General features: G+C 40.3%; 1 protein-coding gene and 4 non-coding genes across 5 annotated transcripts in view; 1 reads left to right on the forward strand and 4 right to left on the reverse strand.

Annotated features, from left to right (window-relative positions):
- lsr (lipolysis stimulated lipoprotein receptor) overlaps positions 1-13743 on the forward strand; it is a 28216-nt gene that overhangs the window by 13449 nt on the left and 1024 nt on the right. The window contains exons 5-7 of the mRNA XM_025061549.1: positions 7832-7997; positions 8115-8406; positions 12572-12989. Of these exons, the coding sequence (XP_024917317.1) occupies positions 7832-7997; positions 8115-8406; positions 12572-12989 (876 nt within the window). The remainder of the gene's footprint in view (positions 1-7831; positions 7998-8114; positions 8407-12571; positions 12990-13743) is intronic.
- Positions 4339-4502, reverse strand: LOC112487995 (U1 spliceosomal RNA). The gene has a single exon (XR_003051654.1). It is a non-coding gene; the product is annotated as a U1 spliceosomal RNA (small nuclear RNA).
- LOC112488003 (U2 spliceosomal RNA) lies at positions 4904-5094 on the reverse strand. The gene has a single exon (XR_003051662.1). It is a non-coding gene; the product is annotated as a U2 spliceosomal RNA (small nuclear RNA).
- Positions 6389-6552, reverse strand: LOC112488002 (U1 spliceosomal RNA). Its single transcript, XR_003051661.1, has one exon. It is a non-coding gene; the product is annotated as a U1 spliceosomal RNA (small nuclear RNA).
- LOC112488004 (U2 spliceosomal RNA) lies at positions 6954-7144 on the reverse strand. The gene has a single exon (XR_003051663.1). It is a non-coding gene; the product is annotated as a U2 spliceosomal RNA (small nuclear RNA).

Consider the following 13743-nt stretch of genomic DNA (forward strand, 5'->3'; position numbering starts at 1 on the left):
GCTCTGAGTGCTCGTATCTCAAATCTTTATTTGTATATCAAAGCAAAACATTTGCTCGAATGCTTGCTTGTATCTCGGAATAGTTGTATGTTGGGACGCTCGTATCGAGGTTCCACTGTGGTAATAAATGTGTTTCTAAACGCCACAGTGGTCTTGTATTAGAATACCCCTTAAAATAAACATTTACACAGATGGCAGCATGGTCTGATACGATAATGGGTTCATATTTACAGTCAGAAATAGAATTTAGCAGCTTGTCCAGAGAAGGATTATCCAACAATCTATTTCCTAGAGTTAAGTTGAAGGGTCTCGTAGCAAAAACCTGTCTGAAAAAGGTGTTGTCGTCCCAGTTTGGAGCCATCTTTACACCGTGGATATAACCAATGACAATTATATACCTGCCAGCAGAGTTAGATATTGTTTTAACATGGACAAAAGGGATGATTTTTTTTTTCCAACCAAGCAGCAGAACACCTGATTTGGTTCATTCAGTCAACTGATCAGACTCTTCAGACAGCTGATTGGTCCAGCAGTGTGGTCAGGACAGGTTGGAAAAACCTGCAGCCACAGCAGCCCTTTGTGGAAGAGTTTGCCCACCCCTAATTATAGCACCATCCTCACTTCAAATCATTGATTTTTACCCTGGGCCAGAAGGTATATAATTCAATATTTGAGCACAAAATGAATAGATAAAAAATAAAAATAAAAATGGGTAATGAAGATAATAAAAAAAAAGTAGTATCAATAATAAGACACAAATAAACGCCCATCTATTTTATCCATTTTTAAAGAGCAGGCCCCCACTTTAAAAAAAGTCTGCCTTTCCTTTGTTTAATCATAAGCATCTGAACAACTAAATGACCTTGTGGAATGCATATATAAACTGTCTCAAATAAAAATGAAAAGGATAAATTTTAAGGGTGTGCCAAAAAAAAAAAAGATTTGCATTTGAATCGAGATTTAAGCTTTTTTTTTATCCCTATTTTGTATTGGCTTCGTTCTAAATTGAATTAAACTCGCGGTTCCAATAGAGGCGCTACATCGACACTAAGCAGTTCTGATGCATCTTGTCGAAAGTGCGGTCAGCTCTGACCTAAAATTTCAATTCAGCCCGCCCCATTCCTCTCCTTAAAAGCAAGTGTTTGGGAGCATTTTAGATTTTACTCCATAGATGGGAAACCAGACCTTGATAAGGAAAATGCTATACGAAAGATTTGCCTAACAAAGGTGAAGTATTTTGGAAATACAATAAATGTGAGAGCTCATATGTCACGCCATCAACGATATTAAGATTAAAAACGGTGAAAAGCTAAGAACAGTAATCCTTCCAGCTAACCAACAAACTTTGTTTCAGTGCACTAAACTCCCACCGAACTCTGAGCGGGGCTAAGACAATCACTCATTCCATAGCGTGTTTTATTTTTAAAAGATTTGCGCCCCTTGAAAACGACGGCTTTGAACATATGCTGCACACAGTCGAGCCGCGGTACACTGTACCGTCCCGCCGTCTTTTTGCAGAGAACACGAACGGGCAGACACCTGTTGACACATATTTACGTATTCTGTGATTCTAAAACATCTTAAATGGCTAAATGCTAAATTGAGAATACATGAGTAATGATTTTATGTGTGAAATGTGCCCATCAGTTTATAGTTGCATTTTTTTTTTGTAGTACCAATTATCTCAGGCCCACCAGTTATAGCTAAAGGCAAACATTTTCAATTTTGTTTGAACAGTTTACCAGTTACGTAATGTTTGGAGGGACGACGCAACATTGCGCGGATTTGAGTTACACAACCATACTGAAATAATTGTTGTCGAGTATCTTCTAATTGTGATAACAGAGTTAAACATTATTGTCGGCTCCCGGTGTGCTCCAGTTGTGTGCCGCGCTGTGTTGTTTGGCTTTATAAATTCGGTTCGGTTCAGCTCAGTAAGCGCAACCAAAAGTAATACATAAGGCGCACTGTAGATTTTTGAGAAAATTACAAGGTTTTAAGTGCGCCTTATAGTGCGGAAAATACGGTACTTAAGCAGATCAAGGTGTCATGGATAACAAACGGAGTATTAAAAATAATAACACAAAAAAAGAAGATTCTGCAAACCACAGAGTCAATAACATCTTAAACCAGGCGTGTGTCTAAATTTCCACTGGCCTGAAGCGACTATCATAAAATCAATAACATGTGGCCAAGAGCATGGTTGTCCACATAAAAGAATACTCGTACGAAACAGCAATTTTATATTTCACCAGAAGATGGCAGTGGACTTGTAGCCTGCGTGAGGACAAAACCTAGTGACTCACCTGCGTGACATCCTGCTCATTAAAACCACTGTTTTTGAGCCAGACCTTGTTTACTGCAGTTGAGATCTCAGTGTCACCCTTCACATTAATGCAGGTCAATTTTTTTTTTCTTTTTTTTCTGAGGAGAACAATAACTGAAGCGTATTGCTGCCACACTGAGAAAAAAAAAGGGCAATTATATGTACGATAAGGTGGCTCAGTGTCATGATTCAGTTGAATTGTGCTTTATGCTTGGCTTGAGACATGGTGAGATTAGACAGTTATTGGGCTCAGTGGATGAGATTTCTATCATTATGCGTACTCTCAGAAGGATTTCGAAACGAATGGATTTTTGTTAGTCGGTCTCCATGTTCATTACTCTGCTGGGTGTTGCAATTGCCACCTCCTTTTTTTACAAGCTCTAAAAAATTATAGACTTGAATTTTGAAACAATTTCAGTGTGCTGATCATCCATCATTAATTTAATTCTGCGTAGCTCTTTGTTAGAACTATAGGTGACGCTGGCTCCCAGGACGGGAGTTGCGATCTATTCCTGCCTGACTTGGAAGCTTCAGCTTTTGTTTGACAATTTTCCCGTTGTGACTCTGGCAATGAAAAATGTCTAAAAACTACGCAAACACCTTAGAGTGGTAAACAGTAACACAGACATTGATAAAGTCATATTGTAAATAGATTCCAGAGGGACTACCACAAAACACGCCCTACGTCGTCCACATCCCGATTGGACGACTTAGGGAAGTGTTGAATCTGAAACCCTTTAATTTGGGGGGGGGGGTTTCACCCCTATTATCTTTCTTTCTGTTTGGGATTGTGTCTGTTTGGAATTTCTTGAGAGCTCGACCAGCAAGAAGAAAAAACAACATGCATTTCTATCCATCACTGGCCACAGTGATTCGTGCAATAGTCTTCTTTCTGCTGTAATTGAAACCAATTAATTGTGTTACATAAGTAACGTTAGGACTGCAGCCCAGGCAGTGAATTAAAAGCAGAGACCGGATTCCTTCTAATTTCATCAGGCGACCTGGCATGTCATCAGTCAGATGGCAGAACCATATAGACATTCCCCACCCCCACGAGGACCTGAGAAGTTTGGAACTTTACCCTACGTCGCAACAAGAGTAGACAGACACTAAAGTAAAGCTGGCAGTTGGGCACGTTAGCGTTATGAATTAAGTGTACCAGAAGTAGTGCGATTTAAACCCAGACAGTTTAATTGTACATCTTGAAACACTTGTATCTTTTGTATCCCACAACAATCCCACACAAATTATGTGATTGTATATACTAGTGATGTGCGGATCGATTCTGAAATATCGATACTTCCGATTCTGGATCTTTATGCTCTAAAATCGATTCTGAAATCAAAATATTGATACTTTTGATACTTACGCATTCTGAGATGAGGTGTATCCTAAACAGAAACATGGTGAAAAGTATCCAAATTATTGAGATGTTGTCTAAGTGACGCTCGGTTGGTGGGACTACTTCTTCTTCCGCCTGGGTGTGTGCGTCATGCGTAACAGGGGCTCTACTCCGTGCTCCCACTCAGTCACTATTGATGGGAATTTCGGCTCTTTTTTGGAGAACCGGTTCTTTTGGCTCGGTTCACTGAAAAAATCCGACTCTTTCGGGTCCCAAATGGCTCCTCAGATTATTTATTTTATTTTTTTATTTATTTTTGTTTTACAAATAACATGTTTTCAGAGTTTGAAACATTGTTTTGACATATTTTATATGATTGTGTTCTCAAGGTTTTCTATTGTTGTGTTGACTGTATAGTAAATGAGGCAGCTACCTCAGTACACTCCAGAGTTTAAAATAAATAAATAAATAAAAACCTCAGCCTCGGATTCTTAAAGAAGCTATGATTTGAAATACACATTTTTTATTTAAAAGACAAATGATAAAATATCGATATCGGTATCTGCGATACCAGCCCGAATTTTACTCGGTATCGGATCGGAAAGGAAATTGGTGGTATCGAACATCACTACTGTTAAGTTTCTGTATTATTTATGTTCCACAAGTATATCAGGGGAGAGCGCGGACGCAGTCCCCCACTACCAGAAATTATGCAGTCGAGATTCCCACATTTGGGGAATTCGCAGGGGTCAGCACAGCCGGAGTGCAATGGCTAAGCCTCGCCCTGGGTGAACCACCTTCTTGATCATGGTATCTCCCCTGCCAGGTAAGTATGAGTTGTACACGGGTTACACTGCCAACCCATACACTCGGAAACCCTTCTTACTGATGGTGCTACCACCTGGAAACGCATTCAAACAAAGCACATTCAAGCACTACCACACCAATGTTATAATTTATAACAAAACATAAAATAAACACACACACACACACATATATATACAGAGAACGTAGTATGTTTAAAATGGAAAAAAGGAGGATTATTATTATGGAGGATTAAAAGAGCCACACTTTTAATAAGCAGAGTACAGTCTCGTGTTCTACATCAACTACACAGACAAAACACTTATATTCATTAGAACGAGCGGATAGTGAAATTTTTTCTGACCTGTTATAGGTTAACAACGTCACTATTGCTGAAACAACTCAGTTGGATACTTATATTTCACAATTTTAGGGGGTGCACCGTTCCTGGAGGTACTGCAATACCAGGTCGATACGCGGAGTGGACGGAGCAAGCCCCTATTCCATCTCCCAGATCCAAAAATCAATTTAATATATGGTCCCCGGGTAGGGGACGTATCAGATATTAAACTGATAAGAACAGATACTACACTTGATCTTAGCCAAAAGGCCGAGAAGCGATAACGACACACCCCTGCTCTACGCTCATACTCTCCCTCAATGTCGTTTTAAGTCATGGGTCAAATGTTTAAACGTTAGATAAAACTTAACCGTAGAATTAGCGGAGCCACATGTACAATTAATGACTAAAAAAGGATCCGCTATAAACATAGATAAAACTTAACCGTATAATGATCGAAGCTACAGGAACAACTGACGACTAACTCAAATAGGAGCCGCTGTAAACATACGTAGACAAAAACATTTCACGTTGCCAAATCGTGTCAGTTGTTGTAAAATACTAGATCCCTATCCATTCCAAAAAGTTGAGGACCGATGCTTACGATTACAAGTATAAATGCTCTGTCTCGTTCGTGCACCCGGAGGTAATTATAGACCAAAACACAATATATGTACGTCACAACAATACCGCAACAGTACACAAACTGTGCAAGTTTAATGTTAATACTTCGTCCAGTGACAAAGTCAAATGCAGCATTGGGCCCCTCTGCTGGTTCACTATTGTAACTGCACCACAGCGCATGATCACATGGACTGCTGTTAAGTAGTGATGTGCGGATCGATCCTGAAATATCGATACTTCCGATTCTGGATCTTTATGCTCTGAAATCGATTCTGAAATCAAAATATCGATACTTTTGATACTTACGCATTCTGAGATGAGGTGTATCCTAAACAGAAACATGGTGAAAAGTATCCAAATTATTGAGATGTTGTCTAAGTGACGCTCGGTTGGTGGGACTACTTCTTCTTCCGCCTGGGTGTGTGCGTCATGCTTAAGCACAGGGGCTCTACTCCGTGCTCTCACTCAGTCACTATTGATGGGAATTTCGGCTCTTTTTTGGAGAACCGGTTCTTTTGGCTCGGTTCACTGAAAAAATCCGACTCTTTCGGGTCCCAAATGGCTCCTCAGATTATTTATTTTATTTTTTTATTTATTTTTGTTTTACAAATAACATGTTTTCAGAGTTTGAAACATTGTTTTGACATATTTTATATGATTGTGTTCTCAAGGTTTTCTATTGTTGTGTTGACTGTATAGTAAATGAGGCAGCTACCTCAGTACACTCCAGAGTTTAAAATAAATAAATAAATAAAAACCTCAGCCTCGGATTCTTAAAGAAGCTATGATTTGAAATACACATGTTTTATTTAAAAGACAAATGATAAAATATCGATATCGGTATCTGCGATACCAGCCCGAATTTTACTCGGTATCGGATCGGAAAGGAAATTGGTGGTATCGAACATCACTACTGTTAAGTTTCTGTATTATTTATGTTCCACAAGTATATCAGGGGAGAGCGCGGACGCAGTCCCCCACTACCAGAAATTATGCAGTCGAGATTCCCACATTTGGGGAATTCGCAGGGGTCAGCACAGCCGGAGTGCAATGGCTAAGCCTCGCCCTGGGTGAACCACCTTCTTGATCATGGTATCTCCCCTGCCAGGTAAGTATGAGTTGTACACGGGTTACACTGCCAACCCATACACTCGGAAACCCTTCTTACTGATGGTGCTACCACCTGGAAACGCATTCAAACAAAGCACATTCAAGCACTACCACACCAATGTTATAATTTATAACAAAACATAAAATAAACACACACACACACACATATATATACAGAGAACGTAGTATGTTTAAAATGGAAAAAAGGAGGATTATTATTATGGAGGATTAAAAGAGCCACACTTTTAATAAGCAGAGTACAGTCTCGTGTTCTACATCAACTACACAGACAAAACACTTATATTCATTAGAACGAGCGGATAGTGAAATTTTTTCTGACCTGTTATAGGTTAACAACGTCACTATTGCTGAAACAACTCAGTTGGATACTTATATTTCACAATTTTAGGGGGTGCACCGTTCCTGGAGGTACTGCAATACCAGGTCGATACGCGGAGTGGACGGAGCAAGCCCCTATTCCATCTCCCAGATCCAAAAATCAATTTAATATATGGTCCCCGGGTAGGGGACGTATCAGATATTAAACTGATAAGAACAGATACTACACTTGATCTTAGCCAAAAGGCCGAGAAGCGATAACGACACACCCCTGCTCTACGCTCATACTCTCCCTCAATGTCGTTTTAAGTCATGGGTCAAATGTTTAAACGTTAGATAAAACTTAACCGTAGAATTAGCGGAGCCACATGTACAATTAATGACTAAAAAAGGATCCGCTATAAACATAGATAAAACTTAACCGTATAATGATCGAAGCTACAGGAACAACTGACGACTAACTCAAATAGGAGCCGCTGTAAACATACGTAGACAAAAACATTTCACGTTGCCAAATCGTGTCAGTTGTTGTAAAATACTAGATCCCTATCCATTCCAAAAAGTTGAGGACCGATGCTTACGATTACAAGTATAAATGCTCTGTCTCGTTCGTGCACCCGGAGGTAATTATAGACCAAAACACAATATATGTACGTCACAACAATACCGCAAGTACATTGATTATGTTATGGATAGAACCAAACACAGCAAATGCAGGTAAAAATAGGTTTTCTTTATCCCAAAATTCTTATTATTAACAAAAAATAAGTATAATTGGTGGATGGATGAATAAAACACGGTTCATGTTGGGCTTATCTACCAACTAACAGTTTGTATAGTCCAAGGTAATTATTTCTCCTTAAATGCTCGGCATGCCTCACCAAACAAGTACCTGTGGACAATGTCAAAGTTAACTATGGCTTTTTCCCTGAATCAGCATTTTTAACAGTACAATCATTTATTTCTTAACGGTAAAATATATGCCTTTGTTCTAGCTCGTAGTGGCTATCGTATCCATGTGGACCCTGATGGCAATGCCACACGAGCCATTTACTACAGGGAACAAGAGCTGGCAAATTTGGACCCAATCAAGCCTGCTTTTTTTAATGGCTGTGAGTGACCACTAAACGTATCATTTCAATTTAAAAAAAATTCAATTTAGGAAAGTAACACAATCATTACTCTGCATTACTAAAAAGGCCACTTACCATATCTCCTTGTGTTGTTAGGGGAAAATATGAGTGAGGTCAGCTCACTGAAAGACCATCCAGAACCCAGAGGCCATGGGAGTCGAACCCAGCCATTACATTTGGCTAGAGGTTTTGACCAAGCTGAAACTATGAGTACAATCAGCAGTGTTTCGCAACAGTGCCGTCGCCACGATGACTACCCATATCACAGCAGAGGCTACAAAGGTGATCGCCTTCGTGCCCATTCTATGGATGACCTGGACAACATTGGTCGTGGCTATAAAAGAGACGATGCTCCATATCACCCAGACAAGGCCAGAGGAAGAAGAGGGTAAACTTAATATATGGCAACTTTGCACCTTTCCTTTATGAAAGGAAAGGATGATAGTAATTATTCTTTTGATTCTCTCACCAGTGCAGCATATCACTAATGGTACTTTAAGAAACATGTGTACCATACTCATTTCTCAATTTCATAATTTCAGAGATCACTTTACTTTCCTCTGCTGACCTTTGCGTCTTTCCTCTGCAGTGCAGACCTTCACTTTTCCAGTTTTTCTGGAACCATTCTCTTGAATACAGATTACATAGCTATTCTCAAACACCTTTGAGGGGTGTTTGACACATTATTAATGGGTTGTCTCCAATCAATTAAAAATGACAAACAAAAACCCCCAACAATCATAAAAATGATTTTGACATTGCACCATGCACATAAACCTATATTGTCCTTCGTTCTGAGTGATTTGCGATCTCATTTTTTTTCAGAAGGTTTAACATGGGTGTATTTTGGTGGTGGTGTTTTAAAAACTGAGGGCTATTATGGAAGTCCACAAAACACATGTGGACCAGTTGGGCAAACTCCAATGAACCCACCAATGCTGTAAACAGCAGTGGTGGGAAACTGCTTCCCACTCCTGAGGCGCCGGATGGTTTGCCAGAATTCTTTCGAGGCCGACCGGTAGTCCTCCTCCATGGCATCCCTGAACTTTTCCCAGACCTGAGTTTATGTTTCTGCGACTACCCGAGCTGCAGTCCGCTTGGCCTGCCTGTACCCGTCGGCTGCCTCAGGAGTCCCCCGAACCAACCAGGCTCGGTAGGACTCCTTTTTCAGCTTGACAGAATCTCTTACCTCCGGTGTCCACCACTGGCTTTTTGTGGCGATTGCCACCACAACAGGCACCGGAGACCTTACCTTACCAAACCGTTACTAGCACAGACGTCCAATTACAAAACACCACTCGGATTCAGATCGGGGAGGCCGTTCCTCCAGATCATGCCCCTCCAGGTGTCACTGTCGCTGGCCATGTGAGTGTTGAAGTCCCCCAACAGGACGATGGAATCTCCAGCAGGAGCACTTTTCAGTACCCCTCCCAGTGTCTGCAAGAAGGCCGGGTATTCTACACTGCTATTAGGCCGAATAATTAGGCCGAAACAACAGTGAGACACCTATCCCTGACCCGAAGGCACAGGGCAGTGTTGGGAAAACTCCAACACACAGGCGAGCTAGGGAGCTATAAGCAAGCCTACACCAGCAAGCCGCCTCTCACCGCGAGTAACTCCAGAGTAGAAGAGAGTCCAGTCTCTCTCAAGGAGTTGGGTTCCGGAGCCCAGGCTGTGCATGGAGGTGAGCCCGACTATATCTAGCCTACTGGAAAGTGGGCTCATGTTGCTTTTTCGGGTCCCGTGGGCAGAGACCCGGCGACCAGGCGCTCGCCTGCAAGCCCTGGGCCTGGCTCCAGGGTGGGGCCACGGTAACACCATTCCGGGCGATGTAAGCTTCTTAGTTATTATTGTTACCATCATCAAGGGGAGTTTGAATCGCTCTTAGTCTGATCCGTCATCTAGGACCTGTTTGCCTTGGGAGACCCTACCAGGGGCATTAAGCCCCCGACAACATAGCTCCTAGATTCATTCGGATACTCAAACCCCTCCACGACCTTAAGGTTGCGATTCCAGGAGGGGATTTGACAGCAAACAAGTCTTAAAAGAAAGTAAAGGGAAATTAGAAATTAGATAATAAGATAAGACAATAAGATAAGATAAGACTTTATTCATCCCACACCAGGGAAATTCAGTTGTTACAGCAGCAGGATCGACATGCAATTGTAAAAGTTACAGCAGACAATAGACACAGTATTTACAATGTAAGATACAAATATCAAAACGACCATAGATACAAATAGTACTATGCATTATGAAGAATAATGCACAAAATAGAGAGAAAATCACGTAGATAACGCAAACACAATACAGAAAACTTGCGGGAAACGCGCACAGAAGTCGACAAACGTGAAGTGAACTAGTGAGGCGACGAGTGCTCGGCCACCTAGCTTCGACGTCTGTAAGCGTGCTCATATCTCAAATCTTTACTCGTATCTCAAAGCAAAGCAAAAATTTGCTCAAAGGCTTGCTCATGTATCGGAATACTCGTATGTCTGGACGCTCGTACCTCGAGGTTCCACTGTTCATTATATATGCATGTACTCTATATCTTAATATTACTGTATGAAATGTTTCCATCCAACCAGGGTATTTGTCTTAGGAGACAATTTGACTAAAGGAAACAGCTGTGTAGCAGAGATAAAACCTTAACTAACAGCAAAACGCTTTTACCAAGAAGAGCTTGTATAAAGTGAAAGTCAAACACCATTGAAAGCATGATACAGTCTAGTTATACTCAATCTTAAAGGTTTCTCCCAGACTGACGCAGAAAAACCAAAGAAAGATGTTTTTTATTTCTGTTTGAGAGTATCCAGTGGACTCACCACCCGCAGGAAGGTTTAGGGGGGTTGGTGCGGTGCAATGTGATTTGGGTGGCGACTGCTGCCCCCGCGACCCGGTAACGGATAACTGGATGAAAATGGATGGATGGATGGATGTTTGAGAGTAATACAAAGATGAGTATCTTCTGGCAGCAGTGATGCAGTGCTTGGTAGCCTTGTCCATCTAAATTAATTATTAATAAACCAAAATATCAGTACTCTATTTCTTGATATTAAATAAGTTTTGACCTAATTATTTTGCACTGAAATTAATTTCACACTCAGGTTTGACAGTGTTTCACGCCACGTGCATCTGCGCAATATCATAGTCAATGATTTCCATAAATGCATAAATTTGACAACTAGTGGTATCAGCACAAGAACTGTTGAGGAATATTTAAATAATAAGTTAGTCATAATAATTGTTTTTGTCATGATAATTCAGACACCATCATCATGTTCACATAGTCAAAACGGACGGAGCAGCCTGACGCAGGAGAATTATCCTACAGTTTTTGGTGATATGCCGTGTTTGTAGTCAAGCTGTAATATGCAAACTTTTGCTGGTAACCTTTGCATTTGACTTATTTCCCGTTATCAATTTTTGAGAAATGCTGCCACTGTTCGTCAATCTGTCTGTCTGTGTTCTGAAGACGGACAGTTACCCGTGTAACAGGTGTTCTGACAACACCACCATTAGCACTTAGCACTTTCCTCTAGTTACAATTTTCATTTCCCAAGTCCCAAAAACTGACTCTGAATTTAAGTTGTGCCAGAACGCATCGATCCATAAATCGACCAGTCGACTGGGAGATAACAGCCCAAGTAGCAACTGAGTTACTTGTAAAATTGTGTTGACTAAGTACCGATAATATTTATTTGTACCTAATTTGAAGAAAATATATACAGTGGGGCTTTGAAATACAAGCTACCCCAAAAAATATGAGTTACGAAATACGTAAGCAACTATTGCAAGATTTTCCTCTTGATATGAGTAAACATCGAGTTACAAGTGCTCAACTGAGCTCCACTCGACACCCTTTCTCTCTCTCTCTCTCTCTCTCTTTCTCTTTCTCTCCCCCTCTCTCTCTCTCTCTCTCTCTCTGTCTGTCTGTCTATCTGCAATGTAGGTGCAATGGGTCGAGTGCTGCTTAGGAGCACTCGGTGTTATCAACCAGTCTCAAATCAATAACACAAATCAGTCTCATCAAAGTTATCTGTAATTATTATGTTATCCTACTAATATAGCAATAATGTATTGCTTGAAGTATTACAAATATACTATAATCAATAGTATTCAATAACAAATATCTAAAGGATTTTCTGGGGTTCTTGGCAAATTGGGTGGCTTCAATGAATAAAGTAACAACACAGACAAACACAGTTTACAAAAATGTCTCACTCTCCCTTTCTCTCTCTCTCTCGCTCTCCATCTCCCTCTCCTTCTCCTTCACCCTCTCCCTCCCCATCTCCCTCTCTCTCTCCCTCTCCCTCTCCCTCTCCCTCTCTCTCTCTCTCCCAGTCCTTCTCTTATGCTTAGTGGCCAGACACTCTGTCTCACTCTCTGTCCCTCGCTTGGTTATTTCACCCATTTTTATAACAATATTATAAAATGTTTTCTTAATTATTGTTATTTTATATGATGATTATATTTGTTTTTTGACACTTAAATGTAAAACCTTTCCTCAGTACTAACTGTAATTGTCCATGTTCGTGTTGCCTTATCTTCAGTTCAGATGAGTGGACTAACAGTGCCAGAAGCAACTGCAGCAGTGACTACAGACGTCCTGACTTTGACACTGACCGACATAGAAAAGGAGAAGAGAGACCCTACTATGGACCTCGAGGGAGACAAAGTCGCAGCCGTGATGATCTCATGGACATGGAGAGGGATCGGCACTATGGTGGTGCCACCAAATCTAGACAAGAGGAATATGATGACATGTTCTTAAGAAAGGCAATGGAAAAGAATAAAATCATCAAGCAGGAACAGGCATGGAGCCAGGAGAAAACCTACCCAAATTGTGGTCCACCACCCCTCCCTGCAAACCCACCTGCTGGACACCCATGTCGTCAAGAAAACCTTCCTTCTCTTGCTCCACTATCATACATTGAAGATAAAGCAAAAGGGAAATCTAATCTTTCTAAGGTAAGAAAAAAGTAAATATATATTAACAAGTAAATATATTGCTTACTACTTCTAATTATATAATTGTAACATGTGCTGGCAGAACTTCAGCAAGTGGCTCTGGGTTCTTGATTTTGTTTTGTTTGTTTGGTATATTATTTATGTTTTTTCAAACATCGAGCCTACAATCTCACAATTCGATTGGATTCTTAATGGCACAATTTGATTTGATATTGATTCAATATTAATCTAAATCTTCTTCAATAGAGTCAAGATTCAGTAATCAGGATTTGTTAGTCGTTTTCCCCCATGAGAAAGGATGAAATTATAGATATAATTTTTACTCTAATAAAGAAATATAAAAATATAGCAGTGCAAATGGCATATGGATTCAGTATCAAATACGTAATAAGAGTGCCAAATTACTGTTTTAATAATTATTTATTTAGTTCTGTGGCCATATGGTATAACAGCACAATAATACTAATACTGAATATGGTGAACAAAAAATAAAAAATGGGTCTTTGGTGGAAAGTACTGTGTAGTTTGCTGGTATTTACAGTATAGCTTGGGGCCACTGGGAGGCATTGGTCACAATGCAATCAGATAATCTAAATACCAGCAATAATAAGCAACCAAGGAATCACTAAATTAAGCAGATTTAAGTCAATTTGCATCAAAAAACTGTCAATGCAAAAAGTAAACAACAGTGAATGTTCTGGCTTTTCATCAACATAACCAGATATGGACCAATATAAAAGGCAGAAAACCATAA

This window comes from Cynoglossus semilaevis, chromosome 13 (assembly GCF_000523025.1).
Source record: "Cynoglossus semilaevis isolate Cse_v1.0 chromosome 13, Cse_v1.0, whole genome shotgun sequence".
Taxonomy (NCBI): domain Eukaryota; kingdom Metazoa; phylum Chordata; class Actinopteri; order Pleuronectiformes; family Cynoglossidae; genus Cynoglossus; species Cynoglossus semilaevis.